Consider the following 26,885-nt stretch of genomic DNA (forward strand, 5'->3'; position numbering starts at 1 on the left):
TGTTGGATGAGATTATATTTTTTTTGTCGACGCGATTCGACACATTGCGGCATAAACGGCTGAAAACGCTTTTAACTTTCAATCAATTTCGACAAACAGTCGCACTTTGGTTAATTAATTCGTATTCTTGCATCACGACGACAAGGAGTGCCCGATGAGCAAGGTGGTGACGCAAACGTTATTTCAGGGCTCTTTATCGCGTTTGTATTAATTGCAAAACAAACACGCGCGTGAATTGATTGAAACCTGCTCACTTTTCTCGCGTGTCGATAAATATTTGTGCGACCATGTTCGAGCGAAGTTAACATTTCAACGTCGATAGTACCTTATTCGAAAACGGGGTAAACGTTCACGTAAGCGTTGCCACTTTCAGTCTGGCACGATTTACTTTACTCGAAATCAAAGCGCGATGACGTCGACAATGGCATGTAACATTAAATGCGTGCGGCTCGGTGATAGAATACGTTGGCACGTATTATTGATGCAGGCGCAAACCCGAGAAGCTACTTGTTTAATAAAGTTGGTCTTGCAACGGGTGTACTTGACGATATTCCTCGGTACACGCAACTTTTTATTATACTAGGTCATCCGGTCGGTTGAGTTAATAAATTGACGGTTATCAAAGTACAAAGGCACAAATAAGTCATGACAACTGGATTATCGGAAATCCTGTACATACATACTTTGTCTATATCTGACACAGTTTTTGTCAGATTAGAAACTGTCGGCGCGAAACAGGAATGTCGTTTTCGTTTAGCGTATGTTTCAGATTTCTGTAGGAAATGTACACATCTATTAAATATCGTAAACGAAAACGAAGAAACAATGCCAATTTTAAGAAATAAGGATAGTCGTTTATGGAGCTGATACATTCGCATCTATTACAGTAATTATTTTCTGTGTACGGTACAAGCAAACAACTGAATAACACGATACAGTTTTGTCTAACTAGAAACTGTCACAATAGTGCGAAATAGGAATGTCGTTTTCGTTTAGCGTGTACGCGTTTCAGATTTCTGTAAGAAATGTGCATTTATTAAATTTTAAGTGTCGTAAACGAAAGGAGAAAATAATACAAATTCTAAGAAATGAAGGTAAAACTTTATGGCGCTAATATATTCCCATCTATCATAGTAATTATTTTCTGTACGATGCGAGCAAATGACTGAACAATAGGGTATAAAGGACGATGTCCTCTTATCATTAATCACGATACGATCGATGTCACAAGAGGCTTTAGAAAGGGCACTGACATAGAAAAATGTTGACTTAAAATTTCATTGTCAGGTCTGTCGCTTTGCAAAAACGTTTATTGAACGATCCGCGCGTTCCCGTGCGTGATGTTTATTAATTGAATTTGCTTTTGCGCACGAGGTCGCGTCGATCTGCCAGCGGTGAGGGCGAAAATCCTAATAAGGGTCCACGTGAAAGCTATCATTGGTGCCAGAGTAATCACTTGGAAATGTCCAGACCAAAAACGCACCTGCCCTTCACTGCATTTTCACCCGAATAATTCACCGAGAACTCTGCCCGCCGTACATTTTTTGCGCGCCCGTGGCTGGGAATATTTAGCCGTTAACGACGCGACAATTTTCACGTGAGACTTATACTCGTGTTATATAATGTTGGGGACCCGCGTTCATAATTTTGTTACCGAGATTTTTAACGGTTTTCGCCGTTACTGTCCGTTCTCACGATTGTTCTATAGACTATTCAAGCTTGGTGTAAAACCGCATGGTGTAAATATTAGACTTAGTTGTAAATGTAGTTACCGTATTGCGCAACTTTTTACTGAAAGATTAAATAGAAGTCCACGGTTGTAGACGTCGCGCTCGCTATCGAATCGAGCTCTCGTTCAACGGAAACAAAGCCACGTGGCGTGGAAGCGCGGTGTGCCGTTGCTTCCGACAGGCAAACTTTGTGGAATGGATTAAACGCGTTTTATCGAATGAAGGAGGGTATGTCGTCGTTGCGGCGCGTATTGAACGACCATGCGATCGATGCGCGTTTAACGTGCAGACAGAGGGAATGCGGAGAGAAAGCGATAGACCGATAAGGAGAGAGAGGGAAAGAGAGAGAGAAAAGGGGGACAGTGAGTCGTTCAACGTTGGAAGCTGCGCGGTTACCTGGATCGCCAAAATAACGCGGTAGGTCAGTCGGAAAAACCGGAGAAGCTCGCCCTCCCCCCCCCGTTCATCTTTTGGTCCTGCAATCCTCGCGCCAGCTCGCTCGGAAGAATCCGCGACTCGGAAGACCCACTTTTTGAAGAGTTGCAACGTTGGAAGGAGCACAACCGTTCGTCATGACCGCGCCAGACGATTTAACTTGGCGTTTACGACCGGCGAACACGAAAATATCGCGCGCGCGCCCGGAAATTTATGATGATCGCGATAATCGGGGACACGCGCCTCCGTTGTGCGATATAATCCGCCCGTGACGCGATTTCGCACGCACTTGCACAACAACAATGCGATAAGGGAGATAGTATATGGCGAGTACGACGACCAAGAAGGTTATTGCTACTTACAGTACGTGTCCGTGGTAAGACGATCGATGGTATCCTGCTTGAGCTTGCTATTCTTCTTACCCATCTTCGTAGTTTGGAGCGGGTCTAACGCGCGCGCGAGTTACACCAATCTCCTCTTCGCCGAGTCCAAGACTCCGCTTCTAAATTGGATCTCTTTTGTTGCGGATTCTCACCGTCCGCCTTGCATCTCCCGATTTCGCCAAATTACAGTCGACAGAACGAAGCTTACGTTCTCACGGATGCACCGGGAACGATTGGAGTACGACCGGTTGGTTTCCGCGTTGGTACACGAAGACAGGAAGGATTTGCTGGACGATGAAGTTTCTCGAGGCGCGAGACACACGAATTGTCTTCCCTGGAATTCCCCGTTCCCCACCGAGTTTCTTGACTCCTCCTGTTTCGTAGCCGCGAAGATACTCTATCGAATTCCACTTGATAAGTTTCTCTGCCTGCTGCAACTTCCTCCCCCGTTGAGCCGAAGTCTTCCTTCCAATTCCCCTCCCGCCTTCGACAAGTTCGCTGAATTCAATCTGAAGGCGGATGGTGTTTTGCAGAACGGCGAAAACTTTCTTCTCGGGAAGAAGCACGAGCTCCTTGATAAATTTGCGTCGCGATCGAGGGCACGGCGGTGCCGAATCTCGAATGATAGAGTTTGATTTTGCTCGAGATGTGCAGGCAGGGGAGGGGGGGGCGCTTAATCAATTTAATTACAACACAGGATGTTCGATATCACTCGCGTCGTCTTGCTAATGGGGTCGATTCGTTGATATGCCTCTCACGTAGATTTTCTTTTCGATGATATTGCTTTCTCTGTGAAGAAGACAAGGGGGAATTTTAATGAGAACGCGAGCTCTCTCCCGTGAATCAGTCACGGGATTGCAGCTTCCCATTTTTCTTTCGCACTCGATGCGCTCGTTTTGAAGCGTCACCGCGAAAATTAGAGCCAGATATTAGAAATTTAATCACGTTTGAACAGCGAATTGTAGGCGGGCGTCGAGAGGGAGAACAGACAATTTTCCGGTGCGATAAGTTTTGCGAAATCGTTAATCGCACCGCTTGGTCTCTTCGCTGAAGTTTCAAAATTCGCAAAGATCGTATCGGAAAATTAAGACGAACTCGGAGAAGGCTGGGAAACGTTACTGCGAAGTTCATCAAAGTGGTTACGTAGTTGAGAAATTCGTCTCTAAAGACTAAATAAACGGACTCGTTAAATACCCACAATGAGCGTATTTTTATCTTTCGAGAATAATGATGAGATATTCGAGTGTAATGCAAATGAATGTCACACGCAAAGATACAGCGTCGCTTCAAATCGAGCGCATTAAAGTTTCAAAGGTCGTAAGACCAGACAACCGATACAGGCTACTTTCGTAACTTGCACTAGCCAATCCCTTCTGGGCCATTATATGAAGGGCTTTAAAGGCCAACAGCGTTACGATATCTCCAACCTTATCCCGAGATTAAACGGAATTTCCACTAAATGTATTTCCTTAGCTCTCACTGTCACGATTCCCTTGTTCCGCTACGACCTCCTTTAATCCTATCGTTTTCCGGATGCCATGAAAGAATATATATCAGGCCGTTTGTTACTCGGGAGCGATTAACTGTTATTACAATGTTTCTCTTTCCTCTCCTCTATTCGTTTATTGTCATTGCAGGTTTTTCAACTATTAATAAAAAAGGACAAAAGTATGAAAAAATTATGAAGTTATATGATATAAGGAATTTTTAACTATAAAGAATTTAATTTAATCTCTTTGAATATTTGCAAAATAGCGAGATATTAAATTAAAGTTTGGCAGATCTTTGTTTAAAATATGCAGTAAGGAATGATCAAGGGAAACAATAAATTACTGTTAAAAAATCTTGAGGTAATTATTAATCTAATTTGCGATGCGCGAATTGATATGACAGAAGAAACGTGAATTCAGGTTATATCAGCGTATTTATCGCGACGTCATTAGCGCTAGTGAATAATGAATTGTGCCCTTTCCGTGCTTTCTATATCTATCCCCAATCTCTTCTCAGCGCTCACCGTCCGGGCGGATTAATCGAGTCGCGATTGAAGCCAACGAAAATTCTCTCGGCTAAAGGCCCCGAGAGGAAAAGCCCCGATTCGTGGAGATTGAATGAAGATGGAAAATACGGTCCGACACGCCGTGAGCTGATTCGGCACGAAACCGTTCGTCGTCGTCGGAACTTTGTAAAAACTTGGGATGGAATAACAATGGACGAACAGGACGCGCAGTCTCCGCGCGAGAGAGCGGTTCATGAAATGAAGTTACAGCAAAGTTGGGGACACCCCTTTTCTTCCCTTTAACATGGAGATTTCACTCGTTTCTGAATGACGTATGCGGCATGACAAAGGAGGAGGCGAGCGATCAGCCAAGCGAGATCTCACTCTCGGGGAGAATCCGTGAATCCGAATGCAGATCAGTCAGGCTGGTGCGAATTCGCGTCACGTCGCGGTCGCGATGGCGCGTAGTGTCTCGTCGCGTCGCGTTCCCGCGAAGTTCGTTTAAACGCGTCCGATACCGGGGGGGGGGGGGGATTTTGATTCATGCGTTGTTCATGCCGCGTCGCACGAACGAAATTGCGGAAGTCGATCTGCATGAGAGACGTGCCACTGCAACGGGCGGTCCTGCGAAATTCGGGGACGTCGAAGGCCGCGACGAGAGGGAGAGAGACAGCCTTGTGGAATGATTAACTTCTGGTCGAGGTCGTGCTGCACCCTTGACCTGGTGCCGTATGACACCTGGACATACGTTTCTTAGAGCACGCGTTATAATATTACGTTGTAATATAATCGAGCTGATCGGTAGTGAAGAAAAGATTCGAGGGCTAGTGAAAAGTGAAGCGGAAGCGAAAGCGGCTAAACGAGGAAATACGCGGGAGCAATTTCTCGTTCTCCAGCTTGCGAATCCTCTGGAGAACGTTCGTGCTGAAAGGCCACGGAAGCCTGATTATCGAGATGCTCTCTCCTGGCGCAGCAGCCCATTCATAAAACAAACCGGATATCGACGAGACATCTGCTCTCCGAGGTGCACTAAAGCGTCGTGTCTTCGCAGCTTTCGATCGTGACAGCCGATAATCGTCGCGTGCACCAACAACTCGCACAACTTTTGCACAGAATGTCGATAAGGTTGTGGAGAACATCATCGGGGGGCTCTGAATAAAGACGGCGCGCGAGAAAACCAGCTGGCGGGCGGGAATCTTGCGCGTTATTCGCGAAACGTGATCGCTCTCAACAGACCATCGCTATTTAGGACCCTCACTGGGAGAGATTAACCACTGGTCAAGGCTGATGAAGATATAGCCGGAATATCGCGTTCCGATAATTCGCAAACGATAAGCTCGTCGACGTAAATCGGTATTTCGACTATTCGAACTGTATCGATTCGCCGCGCGATTACATTGCGGAGCAATCGCACGCGCGGAGATTGGCTCTGTCACACGCAACTTGACACGATTAATATGGACAGATAATACTGCGCTTGGAAGCTGGCGAACCAGCACCGTATCCAGTTGGTCCCCGGCGTTCACCATGGAACCCCCTTCACGGTCCCGCTCGCGCGGTGCTCATGCGAACCTGTGCTCGTAGGCGCGTCCCCTCGCGAGTACTCTATCCGGATACTTGATAGTAAATAGGATTTCATTCATGAGTTCTCAATCGCTAGGCGAGGTATGTTCGTCGGCGAAGCGCGGTTCAGTGACGTCATAGCGTCGCGGCGCCTGGCGTCAGACTGGCTCGGCGATGACATTACGTGGAAGTGTATTGGAGGTTACGATGGCGCAAGCGCACCACTCGAACCTCGAGGAGGATGCTCGACTATCCAACCCTCCCGTTCTCTCCTCCACACAGCGGTTCCTCCGATTCCGCCACCTTCGATCCTCCTCGTGCATTCTCTCCCTCTCTCGCTCGGTACGTGCCTACGCTCTCGCCGTCTCGGTCGATTGCGTTCTGCGTCGTTTTCACCCTTGTCTCTCTTTTCCCGATTTTCTCAACTAATTCTCCCGCCTGTCCTCCCCCTCCCGCGCTTTTCTTTTTCCTTCTCCCGCTGGAAATTTTTCCGTCTCGGCTGCACGCACGAGTGGTGCGCCGTCTCCCTTGATTTCATCTCTCCACGCGCCGCCCGCCGTCTCTTTCGCGGATCCGTTTCTACCATTTCGTCTCCTTCCCCGCGCCGAGATGCCCTTACCTCTTCACTTCCAGTTGACTATAATTCTCTAGTCTTACAAATATTGTTAGCACCCTTGGCGCTTTCGGGGGAAACTTCGGCCCCGGCGCGCCCCGTAAAGTTCCATTATGAAATTAACCCGGGCGAATATTCGTATTCGGAGAGGAGTTCGCGTTTTTATTATTATTTAACATCTTTTATTGCACGATCGTCGCCACCGTCGGCGTCGTGTTCGTTTTTGTTTCCAACTTTATCCACGAACTGTAATAAATATTACTTTGGTCGTCCGTCATTTAGCGTTTGGAATTTTTACTGTTATTTCCGATAAACTGAAAAAGGCAAGGAAAAATATAAATGCTCCACTAGAATACATTAATATCTTTATTTTAAAATTGAAATAATATTACATACTGTGAACAACGAGCATAAAATAAAGAAATGCGAAACTTTAGAAGCTTTTTTGGTATGGTTATGGTATGATGATACGAGATCAATCACTGTAAACACTATCAAATAGAATATTCTGAAGAATTGAAAAAGATTAATGAGACGATCGTGCTACGGCCCATTAATAGTTTTATTCCGACAAAATAAAAGAGATACGTGCAAGAAAGGATACGGATCGTAAAAGTGATACGTGCACAATTTTGAAACACGGCAAAAGTTTTTCGCTGTGGTGTTTTACCGTGATGAGATCAATCACTTAAGAACACCATCGGTTACTGTAATTCGCAGAGTTTGTGGGAAAAGGGATGCTCCGGTGAAACAACATTTTTCGATTGAGTGGAACTCACGGGAAGACGAAGAAGATACCGATGCTCGGTAGCGGATTTTCGCGTCGATCGTTCTCCGAGTCTGCACGATGAATTCGACGCGATGAATTTCAATCGACGCGGATTCGCCGGCGGATACATGAATAAAAGAAAAGGTTTGCATGATACCGCAGATTCGTTGGTTCGATGACAAAACGGTTTATTTCAACCTCCACCTTTATCACCGATGCTCGAAAGGCTGCTTACATTATGCCATACTTATAACATAATCGCTATAAATAAAATATTATATTTAATAAAAAACATATAATAATAATAGGAAGATGAAATTTTAGGATGAACGAAAATCATAATATTAAAAAAAAATATTATAAAATGTTTGACAGCTTTTTAGAGTAACTCGCAGATTGGAACGTTTCCTTGTAATATGTTTTCACTTTTAATCCTCTTTTTCGCGAATTGTAATCAATCAAGTGCCGCCATGGTAATAAATTCTCAGCGTCTAATTGTCTCTTAGTGATAATAGCTTCAAGCCCGCTGCGCGAAATCCTTGTTCAAAACTCGTGTAGTTTTTCGCTGACTGTCGAGATACTGCAGCAACTTGATTTAATTTTGTCTCTATCGACTAGCCACGAAAGTAGCTATCATCGTGAGCATGTATGTCTCTAGAAAACATAGCATTATCCTCTTCCTCCCCTATCTCCTCCTCCTCCTGCCGGAGTAATAACAAAAGTATTCGATATGGCGTACGTCGAACAGTAACGAACAAAGCGTAAACGAAAGTGGAGCACGTCAGCAGTCCTCCGCGCCGCGCCGGCAGTCCTCGGCATAAAAACGTCGATGATCCTCTCCTTCGCGAAAATGGAGCCGCGATCAACAACAATGTCGGCGACAATAACAGATATACATTCCGGTGGCGCGGGCGTAAAGCGCGATTCGTCAAACTGTTTACGGCCATCGCGATCCTACAATGAATAATTGCCGCTTGTCGTCTCGCCCAGCGAGTGACCGCTCCGCGCTTGCCTCTGCAGGACGATTCCTCAATTTCAGCGCGAGTCCCCCGATCCGCGCGCAAGAGAGAAGTAACGTTGATAAAGCGAATACGCTCGCCGTAATTGATGCAGCGCCGTGAAAAGGATATTTTCGTATCGTGACAAATGTCGTGCGAATCACGAATCACGCTTTACGGCATATTAATTTCTATATTACCTGTCCGCAATTTGTCCGTGTCGAAAGTTTTTTATTATTTAATACGCGCCGCTCTTATTTGCTTAATGCATCTTTGATGGCATCCCCGTCGCTGCTTTATTAAGATTTGAGAAGAAGGTGAAATGCATCTCGCGGGGAATGAGGGCTCTCTCGGCGCGCTCCACGAAATTAAAGTCGTATCTTCGACCCGCCGGATGGGAGAGCGCTAACGAGAAAAGGGATAGAAATGCAAAAGCTCGAAGCAATATGTTTACTTTATGAGCAATTATAAATATTCACACGCGCATTTCTATATGTGCGATTCTAATCTTCTTTCTTTCTGAGATAACAATGTTTTCGTTCCTTGGAATATTGGATTAGTGAATCACAATTAAATCTACGATTAAATACGATTATACCTTCGACCACATGCGAAATAACATAATTATATTCTTCTTTCAAGACAATCTGTTGACACGCTAGTTTTAGCTGTTACATAATTGTAATACTTCTTAATTCTTTTTGCGAGGCTGCTTTTTCGTACTTTACTTAATGAAGTACTTGTAAGCGTCTCTTTAAGACTCATCAGTCTCGGTCATTCTTTTCCATGAGAAACAACAAGAAATTCAAAATTCCGGTAGTGGTAACAGGATTTTTCTTGTCGTATGAAGTGATGAAGAAATCAGAAGAAAATCTCGGTGGTATTTCGACAAGTTCCGCGCCCGAGTATCACGCGAAAATTGCGATAAGAGCTTCTCGATTCGCCGAAGAAATAAATCGCGGGGAAACGTGACTCCCGTTCCTTGGAGAGATATATGATTCTATTTGCGGGGGCAACCCGAGGCAGGCGACGATATGAGCGCGAGACGATAGTCGAGGAGTGTGTTCCGAGCGGAAAATGGAATCCGCGCTGGAAACGCATCTGGAAACCGTCGGAATTGCGGCGCCGCCGCCGTCGTATCCAATCTGAATATCTGCATGCACGATGCATCGCACGGATTTATGTACTTGTTTTGAATTTTCCATTTTATTATTATTATCTTTTTTCGTTATTTCCGTGCCCCGGTATTTCCCTGTCCTGTGAAACGGAGCGCTTAAGCCGAGAACAAAGTCGCGGTTATATTGAATATTTCTGTAACAGGTAAAGCAATTACGCAAGTGCGCGAAAGTTGGCGCAGAAATCGAATTAGCCCGTCGCTCAAAAATACATTTAACTATCTCCGAAGGAAAATTTGATCTTCCAGCTGGCGGGGAGTTTTCGCGCCTGCGGAATCGAGTCACTGCGACGTGTCGCGTCTATTTTTCCGCAGTTGCTTTTACGTGGGAGACGCTCTCGCGTCTACGGCGGTTTACTTTAGCGATAGCCGCGTTAATTACGAGGTAAATTGCCTTCGCTAGAACTCAGCCAACTATCTTCGTCTTGCTACACGTGGTCGAACTAGGGGACTTAACGAGAATTACGCAGTCTGTTCGGTCCTTTGTTTGACCATGTTTGCCTGGTCTTCGTGCTTCGAAGCGAGAGACAAACGGCAGCGGTCGGTCTCTTTTCAAACACGCTCGAGAGTGATTCGAATTTTGCGAGTTCCAGAACCAGCTCTCAAACTCAAACGACCCACGCGTCGCCGATGCTTAACCGACTAATTCACTTATTTGCATTAAATTCCACGCTCCTCGGTCAGTTCCCGGCAAGATAAAGGGCAAGCAAGATAAATTCTATATTATATACTTCATTTCGTATGCTTTATTTAATTTCATCTCGCGTTCCAAAAAGCGTGACGTGCAAATTTAATTTTTCGCCTGTGAATTTAATCGCGAGATTACGTATCTCGCGAGCACCTGTCAAACGCAAGCTCCCAATTAGGCGTCGTTCTTTCTTCTAGAAGTAATAATCAATCCTTTTACTTACCTTAATCCCTCTTAGTTATCTGCCAATCAAAAGCGATCGGCGGCCGGATTGCGTCATAGATACAATCAATATACGTACTATATCCCTGATATGCAATTCCAAGGCATGTAAATGCATCTCATTTACGTTCCGTGACTGTTAGGACAATTGCGAGTTAGCATGCGGGTCTTCACAACAGGCGGCAATTAGGACGGGGGTCAGATGGCACTTCGGCGATGCTGGATCTCTGATTTATCGATCTATTTCCGGTCGGATGTCTCTATCCACCAAGCGGCGCGGTCGGTTCTTCATCATCAACGGCGTACGAGGGAACGCGGGCGCGTACGAGCAAAACGGCTTCGTTAGAGGTTCAGCCGACCGGAAGAGTCGTTAACTACAGGCAGCGAAGTACACGCGAGCCATTTGCGTGACCGCCAATTTCGCACGCGCCGTGCTGTACGCGCACCGATATAAGCAGCCTGTATCCGGGTCGCCGGCGCGGTTCCATTTACACCCTAATAAATTTCCAACAATAATTATTGAACGTCCGGCCCTACCGGCGTACGTTACATTATGCAATATCGAGGCGCAATCGAATTACGTTACCCGTAACGCGAGTCGTGTCGTTTTATATTTATTCCTGAAATTCTATGCATGTATGTATATACGTCGATACCATTTGTTCCCTTTTATCAATCTGCAACGGGATTTGAACCTGGTCGTCAATTTATTCGTGGAACGCGTTTCGCAATTTCAAGTAGCACTATTTTTAACGGTAAGTCCGTTTATGGGTACTGTCAGCAGTATTATTAATCAGGTGTATATATAGATATATATATGTACGTAAAATAAATATTCGTAATTGAGGCGACGGATGTCTGTATTTAATTATAAAGAAAACACGAATAATTAATTGTATTCAAATATCCGATATTAATAGAATTCCATTTGATTAGTGCGCTCGGAATAACTTGCATCGTTAGTCAACGAATTATTTCTCAAATTTAATTATCCGTTTATAATTCTTTTATGAGTTTCAACAAATTAAGTGACAACAATTCTGTTCTCGTGACACCTTGTTAGAGATTCGTTTTTTAAGGGACGCTTATCTTTTCTTACGAACTTTTTAAAAGACGTTCCTTCGTAAGAAAATTAATTAATGTAATTAATAAACATGACAAACCACCTTTGTAATGTATCCTTAATTAATGCCTCCTTTGGCAAACAATGAATAAGCAAAACGCTTTTAAAGGAGTTAATTCACCAGGAAGAGTCTTGCGGGACTTCGCAGTAATCGAAAGAGGTGCCGAAGGATAGACAGGGTACTCGTTCACCCCGTGGTGCCTTCGACGGCGAACGAAACCACCCTGTATCGACCCAGCGACGCCCACCCAAAGAGCAACCCCCACCATGGATGACCCCATCCACCGGCGACCGGTACCATTTCGCCTAAAAATTCCGGAGCGCGGTGCGTCGCGCGCCAAGTCGCCGCTACTTTTTTGCCCGGGGCAGAGAGATTCCGACGAGATTCCGCATGTGGGTCCCGCATCTGCGGCGACTGTTGTTGACAAATCCATAAAACCGACCCTGACAAACTGATTTTTCACATCTGCACATTCCCGATTCGTATAACGAACGGAATTTTGTGTCGCGATATTGCAATATATTAAGACAGGCATCTAAATTGTCACGTTCACTCAAAATGAGATATTTTCACGAACTTGGGTGATTTATGGCTAACAACGACGTGGAAAACATAATTTATAAGACAACTTTGAATCAAAAGAAGTTACATAGTACAGGCGAGGCCGGACGAGGCGTAGGACTTTCTCCTCGAAAAATAAACCACATAAATCACCCGCGGCAAAATTTATCACATCACCGCAGCCTCGTATAAAAAATACGATAGAGGCATTATTAAACCACTACCAGCGAAGCGACCGGTCCCCACTTTATCGTGTAGAGTATTGCTTTTGAGGCGATTTTATTCTCCAGACGCATTGAAGAAGTATCTTCTCCTCTCATTGTTTCCCAGAAAAGAGACACTTGATGGGTATGTTACACTGCGGGTAACACCGTCGACGGTGAATATTTCGGATGCCTACGTATTTCAAAACTTTATTATGACATACAGTATATTCGCTCTCGTAACACACTTCTCCCGCGCGCCGTGGTATATCTGTCCGTTATTCCCGAGAAGGACGTACGCGCGCTTAAATTATCCCCCCGAAACGATGACAGGATTCATCTATTTTACTATGCGCGCGCGTTATTGTGTACGTGTGCGATGTACCTCGCCTACCCGGGGGCGTATTTATAGTGGTCGAAACAAACCACCGCGCGCGCTATTAGTCTAAATTATTTCTAAATAGCGGTGTACCAACGATGGAGGAGTTTGGTTACCGCCTCCACTTAACTCCGGCGAAAATCCCGCCGATTCCTCTTTCCAGTCCCTTTCACGTTTCTCCGCTGGCCGCTGCGCTGGAAACGGTTTTGCCGTAACAATACGGAAACCATCCGCCGGAGATTCTCCCCTGCCGCGCTTCCGCCGTACGTCGCGCTTAATCGGTGCTCTATATTGCAAGGAAACGCGCGTGTTATATCCCCGCGAAGCTTCACACGCGAGAAGGGCTCATCGATCCGCGCGCGGTAAATATCAAAATTTCACGGACTGACGCATGACGCAAAAATCGATCGAAAGGAACGATTGGACGCGGCCCTGTTTGCACGAGTTCTTCCGCGAGGCTAGGTACACCGAGCGAGCGCTCGTCATGTACTCGTCATCTGGTTCGACAGCAAGCCGTTGCTGTCGCATTCGACGTGATGAGCGTGTTGGCTGAAGCACCTCACGGGTTATTTTTACAGATCGTCGAAAAAACGGTAAATTGCTCGAAGAAAATATTAGTAATTCTCTCTTTTTTTCTCTCAGAGAATAAAGTAGACAAAAACGCTGAATATAAAAGAAATAAGATCAAAGTACCCTTTGGAGTAGCCGATGTTTCTCAGTTTGTAAGTAAATTATACGTGCTCCACAACTTTTACGCGTTTCGTTTGCATAATAAGGATGGGGAGGACGCAGGGATTCTGAAAACAGAATAGACGTTTCTCCGAATTTATTTCTTCACGCGCACTTCGCCAAAGTTGCCGAACGAGACGCCCGGTCCGGGAAGGGAGATACGCGTCGCGAAATATTCTTTGTTGGGATTTACGTATGCAAATAAGCGAAATAATATTACCATCGAACCACGAGCGCGGACGGATCCGTTGCGACGAATTTAATTATCGATTTCCCGGGGGAGAGAATATCTCTCCGTAGTGCGGCATCTATTTTCGAAACGCGATGCAACCAGGAGGTAGCGGTTTATTTTGGCGAGAGTTCGATGGAATATTATTATCGTAGCCAGCCTGCGGTCCTTTCGTTAGATCCGTAAGGCGAGGCCAGCGGTTCGTACGCTCGCTCGTATATATCGCGATACGCTCTTTTGTTCTTTCAATACGCTATCCTCCTCGTTGTGAAATTCAATTCCCGTCCCGGGGGACGAGGGCGGCGTTACCGAGCGCTATACATAAATTGCTTAGGTCTAATCGAACGTAGCTTATCGACAGCGAAGATATATTGCGATGTTAAAATATTAATGCCGATAACACAATGAAGACGAGACATATGTAATCTCACCGGCGCTCGGTAGCGTTTAATTATATAGCACTCACACGGAAATAAATCACGATGATTCATCGCGCATAAAATATTTCTCAACATTATTCGTTATTTTAAGTGTTCGGAGAAGCTGCGGCACACCTTTCTTCGGCGCGCCTTTTGTCCTTCCGTTTCCGGCAATCCCGGAATTAACGCAGTCTCTTTCGCCTCGATTTCGCCTCGGTTATTCCCGTGGATTCTCGTGGGAAAGATTCCCTTGTACGATCAGGTACTTGACACATTTCGATTTTTCCTTTTCTCGTCCTTCTTCTCGTCTCGCCTCGCCCGGCGCTCCTCGAGCACTCTCTCGTTTAATTTCCAACTGCGACGGCGATCGCTCGCGACTCGATGCACAAGTCTTGTAGCCGCGTCTCCGCGCGAATTCTGATAAATTCTTCGCGTCGCAATGCACACGGACGCATTGCGGCGACTTCGTTTCCTCTCCGTCTCTCTCTTTCTCTTTCTCTCTGCTCTCAAACTTGGTCGACGACGTTAGAAACTTTTCCAGCTTGTACTTTAGAGCACGAAAGAGTCCTATGGGGCTTACTCGATGGCTTACACAGAATTTCTTGTCTTTATGTACTTTCATCGTTGTTTCGCAAAGTTGAGTATTTCAACGTTCACGTATTCACGCTCGCTTTCGCGCGATCGCCGAACGAGCATATCGTTCAACGCAGTAAGAGATAATCGGATATCGGCTATTAATCAGGTCGGTCGATTTGACGCCCCCGGAATGGTCAAACGTTCAAATTTAACAGCAGCAATCATGTAGACACGCCCGGCTTTAAGCCGCGTTAGTATGCAGGAATGTTTCGTAGATGTGGCCATTCTGGTACTCTGCAACTATTTCCGGACTTCACCGGTACACAGAGAATATAATCATAGTTCGAATACTTTCTTGTGGATCGACTCGTAAGAAGATTCGTAGGAAGCGTCCGGCATAAAATGTTTTTTCGCCGTAATCATTTCGTCGGTCAAAGAAACAGCTGTTTAATCACCGCAAGAAATTTTCGTTAGTTTACTATTATCACCATTATGCTCGCGCACCTAAACGAGAATGTCCCACGCAATTGTGCTTAATCGGCGTACTCATATGTATATTGTTTGGATACCCGACCCGTAATCATTTCGTCGGTCAAAGAAACAGCTGTTTAATCACCGCAAGAAATTTTCGTTAGTTTACTATTATCACCATTATGCTCGCACACCTAAACGAGAATGTCCCACGCAATTGTGCTTAATCGGCGTACACATATGTATATTGTTTGGATACCCGACTATTTTACAGATTTTTTTGCTCTCACACACAGTCCCGACATTTACAGTGCGTCAGTCCCGCGACTCCCGCGCTAGATTCGAGTCCTTTTTGTTCCACCGCTTGGCGACCGAGCGGTTGACGCCAGGATCGATGGCAAAAAATCCGTGTTAAACGCTGGCACGAGCCAGATGTCCGGGGGTCGCGACTGTGGTGGTTGGCGGGGTCGTCGTGGTTGTCGTTGGTCTCGGTATCGGGGAACGTTTCATGGGCAGGTTTCTACCACTTTGGTCGCTCTTGACCCACGGCCATTGCAGGGTACGAATTAGAGTGTTCCGAAAGTCTTCGGAAAAGAGACAATAAATGTAAAACGTGATCGAGTAATTGATCACTTCCAGCAGATTGGCCAGCGCTCGGAACACCTGCAACCGAAACGCAGCGAATTAATGGACGGATTCATTATTGATGAAGTCACGTATTAGGGGCGGGAGAACATGCCGGAATAATTAAATCAATTATTCAAAAAGAAAAGGTATAGGGAAAAATAAATTCTGATAGAATTCTTGCTGAGCAATAAAACGATGATGAGAACAAAAATACATAATTTGGAGAAAAAATAGAATTGTTTTCGTAAATTAACTTTTAATTTGGGATTCAACTCTATTGTTAATTTATATTAAATTGCAAGCAAGAGTGAATATGTGTTCCAACAGTAATTGTCATTCGGAAGTGAGAGACAATGTACAAAATATTTGGGGGTGGATCTCCTCACCTGGTAAGGATAATGGTTGAGATTGCTTTCGCTGAGTGTGACGTTCAAGATAACCATAGGACTGACGCAGACTAGGAAGAGGATGCTGGTGCTACCTAAGAGCAGGATGAGCCTCCGTTCTTCGGCGAAAGTTCTGGGATCCTCGTCGCTGCTGACGGTTCTCGATAAGGTCATTCTCCGACGTCGCTCGCAGGACCTTCTGTACACTATCATTATTCTCAGATTGAATCCGGCGAGGAGGATCGTCGGTGCCACTTTAAAAACAACTTCTAACACCACCTTGTACACCTGAAATACATGTTCGCGATCACGAAGGGCCCGTAAAATTAGAATTTGAGGTTAAATACGGTGTAAACCATTTTAAGCTCGCACACACAAACACAATATAACTAAATACGCTGTGAGTGTTCCAGAAATCCTGACCTGCTTTATTTAAATGTCAGATCTCATTTTGGATATCAGATACTTTTGTGAATTTAGACCAATGGCGCACGTTCTACATATACAATAATTAACATTAATAATGTTATAAATAATTAATAAATGAACAGACAAATTAATAACGTTACATTCGGTTATTTATGATTTTAAAGTATTATTTCGAAATTGTTGTTAGAAGAGAAGGGTAACTTCGCAAGCAGAAAAAGAAATATGGATTACCTGATAGTACCACGAGTCGAGAAACGACTGATTGTCTCTCTTCTGGTAGATTAGAGGACCGCCGGGTGCCAGCAGGCAGGTCGTAATTTCACCTCGAAATACGCTCGGCAGATAAACGAGAAATGTAACCAAAGGGATGAGCACCACTGTTAGGTGAGGTGGTCCGCAGAGTGGTCGCGTGTGTCCGGGATGACAGACGCTTACGTAACGCTCCACTGTCAATGCCAGAAGCATCATTACTCCAACCCCTATGCATACAATTAACCCCTATATCTCTCGAATATAGTGCTATGTCGAGTCGGCCTTAAAAGCTCTCCTCGTCACGTAGGCACCTGTGCGTTTTCACACACACAATAGCTACAGCGTCAATCAAAAAATTTTCGCAACACGTTTCGCATCATCTACAAAATGGTTTAACGCTCTTTTTCTCTTCTCTATTTTTTTCTAATTTTTTTTCTTTGTACCGGCATCAGAGCGAATTTCTAATCGCTATAATCGCTGTAACTTATAAGAGTTGCAAGATACGGGAAAGCAAAAGTTTTCCGCCGCGAGCGAGAATTCCCGTAACGAGCGATCTTCTGTTTCTTTCACGAGCGATGCGGAGAGCATGGATAATGCAGATGAATTTATTCTCTCCTCCGTCCCGAGGATCAGTTGTTTCCGCGAGAATAGTGTTAATGAAAGATAAGAAATGCGAGTGAGCGAGAGAAAGAGAAAAAGACAGAGAGAGAAAGAGAGAGAGAAAATGAGAGAGCAAGTTGATTGGACTATTCGCAGGCGTAATTTTGCAGTACGTTCCGCGGGATTTTCGTCGATAGCGAAATTCAGCGTACCCAGGCAGCCGTTCCCAAGGAAGAGCTCGAGGTGAGCATGGTAGAAGGCCTGGAGCCAGCTGTTCCATCCCCCAGTCTCCTTGTGGATGAGCACCCGCAACGCGAAAGGAATGCAGAAAAGGATCGCAAGGAGCGCCGCCGCGGAGTAACCTGCAACAAAAAAAGGAGTCGAGCTCGTAGTTAAGGAGGATGATCAGACAGGGAAAAATAAGAGCGGAGGCCCCGAGACCGAGTTAACTTGATTTCATAAACCCGGAACACAGCGGGCGAGTGTTGCGCACGATTCACTTAATCATTCTCGCAACTTCTTTAAATATTCTGTCACCGCGGTAGAATTTTTCATTCCGCCTCCACGGAAGCCGTCGCGTAGAACGACGGAAATAGGATTAAATCACTCTTCAGGATCTATTACGGGATCCCTGAATGTTCTTAGCCATTTCTACCGTTTTATATACTCTTCGCGCATTTGATATCCGCCAGTTCCTGGCCCGTTATGCGTTCCTGGTCACGTAAAATGTTAACGCTTTCATCATAATTCTCCGTTCTCTTAGCCAAATGTCACTTGTAAAATAGCATACATTTCGCTCAGTCGTTATTCAACCGTTAGCGTCACACGAACGCGCAGTAGTTTTATTTCCCGCACGTATCACTCTCAAATTAAAACTTCATCGAATTCTCGTGAATTCAGACAATCGAAACGGGATACGCACTTTTTGCCAATTTCCATTGATTTCCTGTTTTCGTACGGTCGACCGCGCCGCTAGTTGCTCCTCGTCTCCTGTTACGGGCTTTTACCGTCCATTGAGACCAATTAACGCTCGTATTTACCGTTTCGTTCCGCGGTATTTCCTGAGCGCAATTAAATGTCGACGTCTCCTTCTCCTGCCTCGTACAACGCAAATTGCAGAGAAAATTGCTCACATACGAATACAAATGTGATGAAAGAAAGTTTCTTCGGATACATTAACAAACATTTTGTTGTTTAAAATAGTTGCTTGTATAAAATTGACAAAACTTCTAGTTAATTATTATTTCATAATTAATAATTACATACATGAATAAAAAAATGTATAAGCGTTATTTCGGTTTAATGTAGATCAGTAATTATTTCTGAATTATCTTCAACCAATGTACGGACGAATGAACTCCAAGCAAGGCAGTTTTATCAACCCTCGCTTCGTCATACCGACCCTCGAGCTTTCAGCCGCCGATAAGCTCGACGAGCTTGCTGGTAACGCACGTTCCTGTGGTCGATGATAACCGAGCGGTGGATAGGAAGGGTGGTTTCAACCCCTCCAGTCGTTGCCTCCGTTACCAACCGACCTACATTTCGCGTTCTGCAGCCGTCTCATAGAGAGCCACCCCTAAACACTTTGTCCGTAGAACGGCACACTTTAATTGCGAGAGAAAAGTTCTCCCTCGGTCTTCTTTTCTTCCCTAAAGTTTATTAAAGCACGCGGTACACGCTCATTGGAGTATGAAAGTCGCAAGAATCGCCCGGAAATTGGCTAATGTCGCGCGAATGAAAGTCGAGTTTTCCGCTCGGCTACTCGACGCGTAGCCCGTGGAAGCTCGTAAAACTTTTACGTCGGAGCCGTCGCATTAAGGCGAAATTGCATCTTTCCATTTAAATTACGATTTCTTGCCGTGCGTCCGTCAGTAACAGTCACGAAGAACCCAGCTAGGTTTCATTGGGTTTCACGATCTCTTCGCGAATCGGCGAGTGAGTAGAGTCTAGTACCTCTAGGATCTTTCCCTTGCTTTCGTCATTTTCTTCAAATTACTTTCTTGATGCGTGAACGAAACTCTACCCGTAAGTAAACACGTGTGTACAAATACGACGTCAAGCATCGCATCCACTTGGCAAAACAGGGACGAGTACTTAATTAAAACTACGCAATCCAGATAATATGTTACGACATTAGTTCTTTATATAATGTCATTTATTTATCGACAAATTAAATTTGGGGAAAATGGTATATAATAAGTTGCTGCATTCTCTCTCTGAAATTAAAGTAATAGAATTTTTAAAATTGAGAAATTATACGCATTATAATTATTGTCCTGTAGTTTATACTCTGGACCTTTTGCGTACGCGAAGCTTATTTTCTTTTTTTATTGTATTAATGTAATAATGCGATGTAACCTAATGTAATAAGCTATCGCAATAAGTCTTGAAACTATCATTATTTATCCTTTGTTTACTTTGTTATGTGCGACGCGCGAACAGAGTTACGAAATTAAACTTATGCGGAAAATGATATATAAGTCGTTACGTTCTCTCTTGATTGAAATTGAAGTAACAGAAATACTTTCAAAATCGAGAAATTACGTAATAATTGTTGCTTCAGTTTATACGTTCCGAACCTCTCGCAAGCGCGAAGTTTCTTTTATCGCATTAATATAATAATGTAATAAGCTAATGTGCAATAGCTAATGTAATAAGCTGTTGTAATAAGCCTTAAAACCATCATGGACTTATCCTTTGTTACGTGCGAAGAATAGAGTCGCCAGTCCAACGAGACATCCGTTTGACGAATGAATTTGAAACTGCGTAAGACGAGAGGAACAGCATCTCAAAGTGACCGTCGTGCCTCAATTACCGGAAACCACCGCGGCTGGTCCGTGCTTTCCATTTTTCTGGAAGGCGACGGGCGGACGTCGGTGGGCGTCGATGCTCGTTACGCACGCAGACGCTGCGACTGGATTAATGTGTCAGTGACCTGTTTTCGGGCCACGGTTCGTTTACTAAACCCTATCACGTTGATTGGCCGATTCCCCCATTTTGGCACTTCCTTATTTGTCCACCGAAAACTGACTAACGAGAAAAGGGCATGAAAGAGGTGACAGATCCATAAAGTTTCAATTGATAAAGCCGTTGAACAGAAATAAATCTTAGGACGCACATTTAGTTTATTTGCACAGACATCTATCGCGTGCGACACGAAGGTCGAGAAACTCTCACGAAATACGCCGATCTTTTTTTTCCCGAAACAGCTGTCATGTATTAGATCATTGATTTACGTGCTGCAAAACGTGGCTGAAACTCTTTTCCCTTTCCCTTCGCGTCTAATGGAAGTGCTAGCAACGCATTATCGTTTGACACATTTTACGAGCGTCTTGAGTGCTTCGTAGAGACTCAATGGTTAATATCCATATTAATCGGATCACATTGAAGAAATCGATATATTTAAACTTCGCAAATAATACGAGGTCTGACAATAAAGTTCACGAACTCGTCACGGTGCAATTGCTACATATCTTATTACTGATTATCACTGTGATCCTCTTCAAAGTAGTCCCCTTGGGAAGCTACACACCGATGCCAGCGTCTTGTTCATCCTTCAAAGCAGTTTTGGAACCGTGAAATGGCCCCTGCCGTCGGGTTACTCTTAATTATTATTATTAACGTCATTAAACCGCGTTTCTTTCAATGTTTCCTTTATCTTTGGAAATAAAAAAGAGTCACACGGAGCCATATCCGATGTAACTTTTTATTCTCAAAAATAAAAAAACATTGAAAAGAACGCACTTTTTTATGACGTTAATGACATTAATTAAGAGTAACACGACGGCACCTTTGAAGGCCATTTCACAACAGTTCCAAAACTGCTTCAAAGGGTGGACAAGGAGCTGGCATCAGTGTATAGCTTCCCAAAAGGACTACTTTTAAGGGGATATAGTGATAAGCAATAATGTATCAATTGTACCATGACGAGTTCGCAAACTTTATTGTCAGACCTCGTACACGATCGATCCATTCGATTACATAAATGCTGATAGGTAACTGTATTTTTTCAATGAAGTTTCGAAAGATATAAAATTTCAATTTGATTCATTTCACGTTAATTACCTTCAATAAAGCGAAGCGAATATTGATGAACGAATATTTCTATGCAATTAATGTCGTTTCGTTCAATAATGTTACATTGAAATTACGTACAAATTTCTGAAATTCTTACAACTGACAAATACATCATGTCACGCACTACAAAACGCTGCATCGTTGTCACGTCTGAAGTTAATATTTTGCATCCACCCTGCATCCGAGCGAGTGCGTGTGTGCCGACAAATACAGGAATAGTGAAGAAAAATGTCGCGATGTCTCGCCGGGCGACGTTGTCGCCCGGCATCCCGCGGCGACATTTTACAAATCGCGTCCTCCCGGCATGTTTAATTTATCGAAATCCTGAGGGAGAAGCCAGCTGTAGCGTTCATTTGTCAACATCCTCGCGGCGTAACTACGACGTCGCGCACCTGAACGGAGATACTTTAACTCCATAAAAGCGGCTGTTTTCGCGCAGATCGTTAATTGCGTCATTTATTTATGTCAAAAGTGCTACGGTATACACGCGCGTGCTCGAATGATTCGCGGTCGGTCGGAGCAGGCGAATTTCAAAAATGGGATAAGACGGCTTACCATACTGGTGAGCCTGCCGACGTCACCGGCCGGGTGTTATCTATAGAATATCAATGTCCTGCGATCGAAATAATATAAGAAAGAAAAAACATTTTCTCAGATAAATGACAACGACATGACATGCGTCCAGATGTTATTCCTGGATGAAGGCTAAGACTGGATCCCATATCTCCTTTGAATCGAGGCCTAAACAGAATTGTTCGAAACAAATTTATCTGATCACAATTTGTACGAATTAATGTAGAGATATTTCATTTTATTAACTCATGTTAAAATTGGGTATAACATTTATAAAAAAATAATGGATGTTTGATCCGAGGCAGCGCGGTAGAAGTCAGACTTTGAATTTAGCGGAGCGTTTTTTCCTACAGTTTACGATACGTCTCGCTGTACTCAGCACGCCTCCGCGCCGGTGTTCACACCACCTGTTGAAAAACGCACGTAATACGAAGTTCCCATTACTTCTGCAGACGCCCGACGCGCCCCATACCTTATTCGTATCTCCGTCGAGTGCAGCCGCTGCATTTATTCTCGAGTTAATAAACTGCTCTAAGTGGATATCCCCGAACAATAGTTATTAGACACTCCGGGATCTTCGTTAATATTGTCTTGGATTTAAATTTCGTTACGGTATAATAGAACGTTGTAATAATCGTGATCTGTTGTAAACGGGACCGAATGACACCTGACGGTTTATTGATAGGCCATTGAACGTACAAAAATCTATAGCACTTCGCCGCGATCCGTAAAATTTATTAGCATAATAGATCGGGTAGATAAGAAGATCTTTTGAAACGATATAGAAATCAACGTTGAAATCAGGAGGTATATTAAGCTATCTAAGCCAAATTTATCAGAACACAAAAAATTTTATATGGAATTAATTTGCTAATTATTTGCTATTTTTTGCATAACAAATAATTTTGGTATTATTAACTTTTTGCTTTGACTTGTGTAGATATGTTTTTTTTATAATGGCTGGATAGAGCTTAATCGTAAGCTATCCAGCCCTTCGTAACTTTTTAATAGCTAGAACAAAAAAATTACTTTTAAAAGCAAAAAATAGCAAATAATTAGCAAATTAATTCCATATAAAATTTTTTGTGTTCTGATAATTTGGCTTAGATATATAGCTAATATACCTGAAAGCAGGACAGTGACCCCCAGTCGTTGGAAATTCATAACGACTAGAAATGGTAGCGGGCGAAATGAGGGTGAGTGCTGCAGTATTGCACACTCGGTAATAAACCATTCCGCAGTAATATCGTAGCGCAAGGACAACGAAAAAAGAACATTACCGATGTTCACGCCGAGATTCCTCGAGATTCACCACCGTCTCTTTAATCGCTGTTTACACCAGACGACACGGACAAAGTTAACGGATTAATGAGGGTACGTTAGCCCCCCGAGATTCTCTTTTTGCAGACAGATAAATCGCATATGTCTCGCGCAACGAACGAATTGCTATTTCGCGACGCGAAGATTCGCTCGGAGACGGATGCCGGCTCGCACGAAGCACGAATCAATCGGGAGCGAATCGATCGACGGATCGCGACTGTTTAGGGATTCCAGCTCGTCGATCTCGGGAATTGCAAGCGGCCGCGGCGCGACGCGCGAAAAGGCGAACGTCGATACCGCGTATACGTTGATATACGACTTTCGCGTACCGGACGTACGTGTACGTCGCGCGCGGAAGGATTTAATTCGCGTGTGTTCTCGACACGCATCTCCGGGGAAATAACGTCGAGAGTATTGCCGCGCATATCGCTCGATATTCCGAGCATCCGAAGGAATCGTCCTTAGATAGACGCGCGAGGGATTACAATAACTCTTTTCCTTCCCATCGCGCTCGTCTGCAGAAACGACATATCTGCCGTGCAACGACTCGATGCTCGTATCCATTCGATTAAGATGTATGTACGAGACAATCGAGAAGACAATGGGAAGCTTTTGGAGATAGATTTTTCTGTTGGTTGGAATAACGCACGTGGGATTACAAGAAAGTATTTTTTTTTATTTTTTTTTTGCACAAAACTATATAATTGATCCGCCCTCTGACGATGAGAGAGAAAAGATCGTTAACGAGTTGGCGCATTCGTGCGTCGGAGCGACCACTCGTAGGATTTAAGCCACGCTCGCTAGTCGACGGCCGGATATAGAAGTTTTAACTAGTCATTCGACATAACGAGGGGGTTATCTTAGAAGACGAGCCGCTCGCTCGGTTCGTTCGGTGCTCGGGAATTAACGACCGTTCTCCGTGCGTTTGCATACAAAGTGCATTCTCCGCTCCGCCGGCCCTCGTTATCCTTTTTACTGCGCGACGCCCCCCGGGGCAGCTCTCCGCGAATGCGAGGCCTTCCGCCGGGAATAGACTCCAGTGCGAAAGGAATTAAATCGTTATCCATATCCGGGATTCCGGGACGCCGCGCCGTCGACGCCGCCGCCGCCGTCGACGCTCCCCACGTTTATGACGCTCAATTTACTCCGTGTTACTGACGGGTACGCCAGGTTTACAAGCCTCCCTTCGAAGTGAGATTCGTTTTATTGCTTAGAGACGAAGTTTGATGAAATATTGTGTAGCATCGTTTGTCCCTTATTACTCATGAGGCAGGACAGGGCGCGAATAATGGTGCGGCTGGACGATATGACGCTAAGCTTGCGCTGGATGATGGATTTAACTTCGTGCGAACACTTTATCTTTATCTCTGGAACTTTCCTTTACCAGGAAGTAAAAATATCCCATGAAGTTTAGAATTAATCTAGATTTCTTGCAGCGCACCGTCGTTCATACGTGATGTGTTTCTTTCAGTAAAACAGCAAAAATTAGTTCTATTTTTTATGTTAAGAAATTGATTCCCAGAATCTTCCGGCGAATGACCACGTGCGAGTAATTGGCTGGCCATTAAACTGAGTTTACTCACCTCCGTTCTTCTCCGAATCGTAATTTCATGAAGTTACACGGTGTCAACGGTAAACTATGGGCGGTCGTATCAAAATAACTCGACCTCGGCAGATATGCCTACGCTACGAGCTCGTGGCGAAAATATCGACCGGAAAGATCAGCAGCGAGCAAACTCATAGCCCACGGTCGAGTCTCGTCCTCCCCCACGATCGTAAACATACGCAAGTTAAGTTACGAGTCATTTCAGCCGTTCGCTATCTACTTCGACGAGAGTTCCGGCATTTCGGACGATCTTGTTTCCATGTGCATGAGTTCCAACGCCGGGTATGTCGCAAATTGCGATCGGCGTGGTCGCCGCCATGAGAAAGCGGGAATTTTCGTGGAGCAAAAAGAATCGCGGCGGTAAGACGTGACAGCCGCGATTGAGCGCTTCACTATGTCGGGCGTCAGAAAAGTTGGGCGAACGTCAGGACGGCACGACGAAACTTTCCCGGAAGATTAACCGTTGTCCTAAATCGCGCCCGGCAATCGGACACCGACGCCCGCCGTATATATCCGCCGTGAAATCTGTCCCTCCTCCTGGTCGTTATATCAAAAAATTAAACGACGTCAAGACGGATGTATCCGTCGGCGAAGACGGATCTTGTCCTACGACAACGTGGCGCGAATTCTTTCGCTTCGGAAAAGTTGGACCGTATCCCGCGCCAAGAAAGATGTAGCGTACTTTTTAACAATGCGCTAATCCTCTTAGCATCAACTCGGATCGAATTAAAAAGTAGACGAGTGTAATCTCACGTCGGAAAACTTAGATCGCTTAAAATTGGAGAACGTATCTTTTCATCGTAACAGTTATATGTGAAAATTAATAATAGCAACAATAGTTTCGTATTTTATTTTTCTTTATTCATGTATTCTCTGATTAATTCCTGAGCTGTAAACGATTGGAAATCAATTGGATTTAAAAAAAAAACATTTTGTTTTACTCTTACTGTTGAGGCGAAAAATGCAGAGTGTTTTCTGCCGCTTTAATCTTCCGAATCTTTCGAAGTAATTCCGCCAGTAATTTCCCTCCCGCGATCCGCGTAATGAGAGTGTAAATTCGCGAGCTTTCGCGGCACGGGGTAAGTCTCTGTTAGTAAATAAACGTCGCGACGGCTTGATGTGCGGTATACGCGCGGAAATAAGAAGACCCGCACGTGCAACTTGCGCGCAGTGGTTTCGCCGTGTACGTGAAAATGTATGGCATGTGGCTTGGAATGACGCGCCGTGGAACGTTAAGTGAAGCTATAATGGTCCCTCGGCGCAGTCTGCATGGTCTCGATTATCACACGGAGGCAATACATCGGGACTGTAAAGACCGGAAACGTCCTGAATAGAGTACTCCGTATTCTCGCCGCACATTTAACGTTAAATATGTGCCATATCTGAATTTTGTTTGCCGCGCGTGACTTACGTCGATATCTGACCGAGAGAGTCAATCGAGCGTTCAGCGATAGAAATCGGGAAAGCAGTGGGAATGCGAGTTCTCGTACGGCGAAGATTTCTCCATGTTTTACTCTTCGCGATAGGATTAAGATAATCTTTTTTTTTGTGCCGATCAATGCATGTCTGTGAACGTTAATGGATTTTCGATAGCGCGTCCCGCTTGGCAGCGTTTTACATCCGCGAGGTCTCGCGGAGTGGATACGACGGAGCTGACGAAGGTAAAACATTCGTTTGTCCCTCGTAATCTCGAGTTGTCTTACCTTAAGGCCGACCTTAAGATCGGGGCCACTGAATCTCCTTAGTCGCCGGC

General features: G+C 44.6%; 3 protein-coding genes across 8 annotated transcripts in view; 1 reads left to right on the forward strand and 2 right to left on the reverse strand.

Annotated features, from left to right (window-relative positions):
- LOC139771177 (frequenin-2) overlaps nt 1-6,263 on the reverse strand; it is a 47,940-nt gene extending 41,677 nt beyond the window's left edge. The window contains exons 1-2 of one of the 4 annotated variants that reach the window (XM_071703743.1): nt 6,117-6,253; nt 2,528-3,337 (exon numbers count right to left, since the gene is read on the reverse strand). In XM_071703743.1, the coding sequence (XP_071559844.1) occupies nt 2,528-2,591 (64 nt within the window). In that variant the 5' untranslated portion in view covers nt 2,592-3,337; nt 6,117-6,253. Of the gene's footprint in view, nt 1-2,527; nt 3,338-6,016 lie in introns of all 4 variants that reach the window. The other 3 variants (XM_071703744.1, XM_071703745.1, XM_071703742.1) reach the window with 3 other exon arrangements.
- LOC139771176 (alpha-tocopherol transfer protein-like) overlaps nt 1-26,885 on the forward strand; it is a 106,328-nt gene that overhangs the window by 26,179 nt on the left and 53,264 nt on the right. The gene's annotated exons all lie outside the window — the stretch shown is intronic.
- LOC139771170 (probable G-protein coupled receptor B0563.6) overlaps nt 13,650-26,885 on the reverse strand; it is a 38,269-nt gene continuing 25,033 nt past the window's right edge. For all 3 annotated transcript variants that reach the window (XM_071703732.1, XM_071703730.1, XM_071703731.1), the window contains 4 exons: nt 17,769-17,918; nt 16,936-17,183; nt 16,276-16,563; nt 13,650-15,925 (listed from right to left, as the gene is read on the reverse strand). In XM_071703732.1, the coding sequence (XP_071559833.1) occupies nt 15,674-15,925; nt 16,276-16,563; nt 16,936-17,183; nt 17,769-17,918 (938 nt within the window). In that variant the 3' untranslated portion in view covers nt 13,650-15,673. The remainder of the gene's footprint in view (nt 15,926-16,275; nt 16,564-16,935; nt 17,184-17,768; nt 17,919-26,885) is intronic.

The sequence above is a fragment of the Temnothorax nylanderi genome, unplaced genomic scaffold (assembly GCF_030848795.1).
Source record: "Temnothorax nylanderi isolate EJ_2023f unplaced genomic scaffold, tnyl_v1.0 TNYL_tig0036_pilon, whole genome shotgun sequence".
Lineage (NCBI taxonomy): Eukaryota > Metazoa > Arthropoda > Insecta > Hymenoptera > Formicidae > Temnothorax > Temnothorax nylanderi.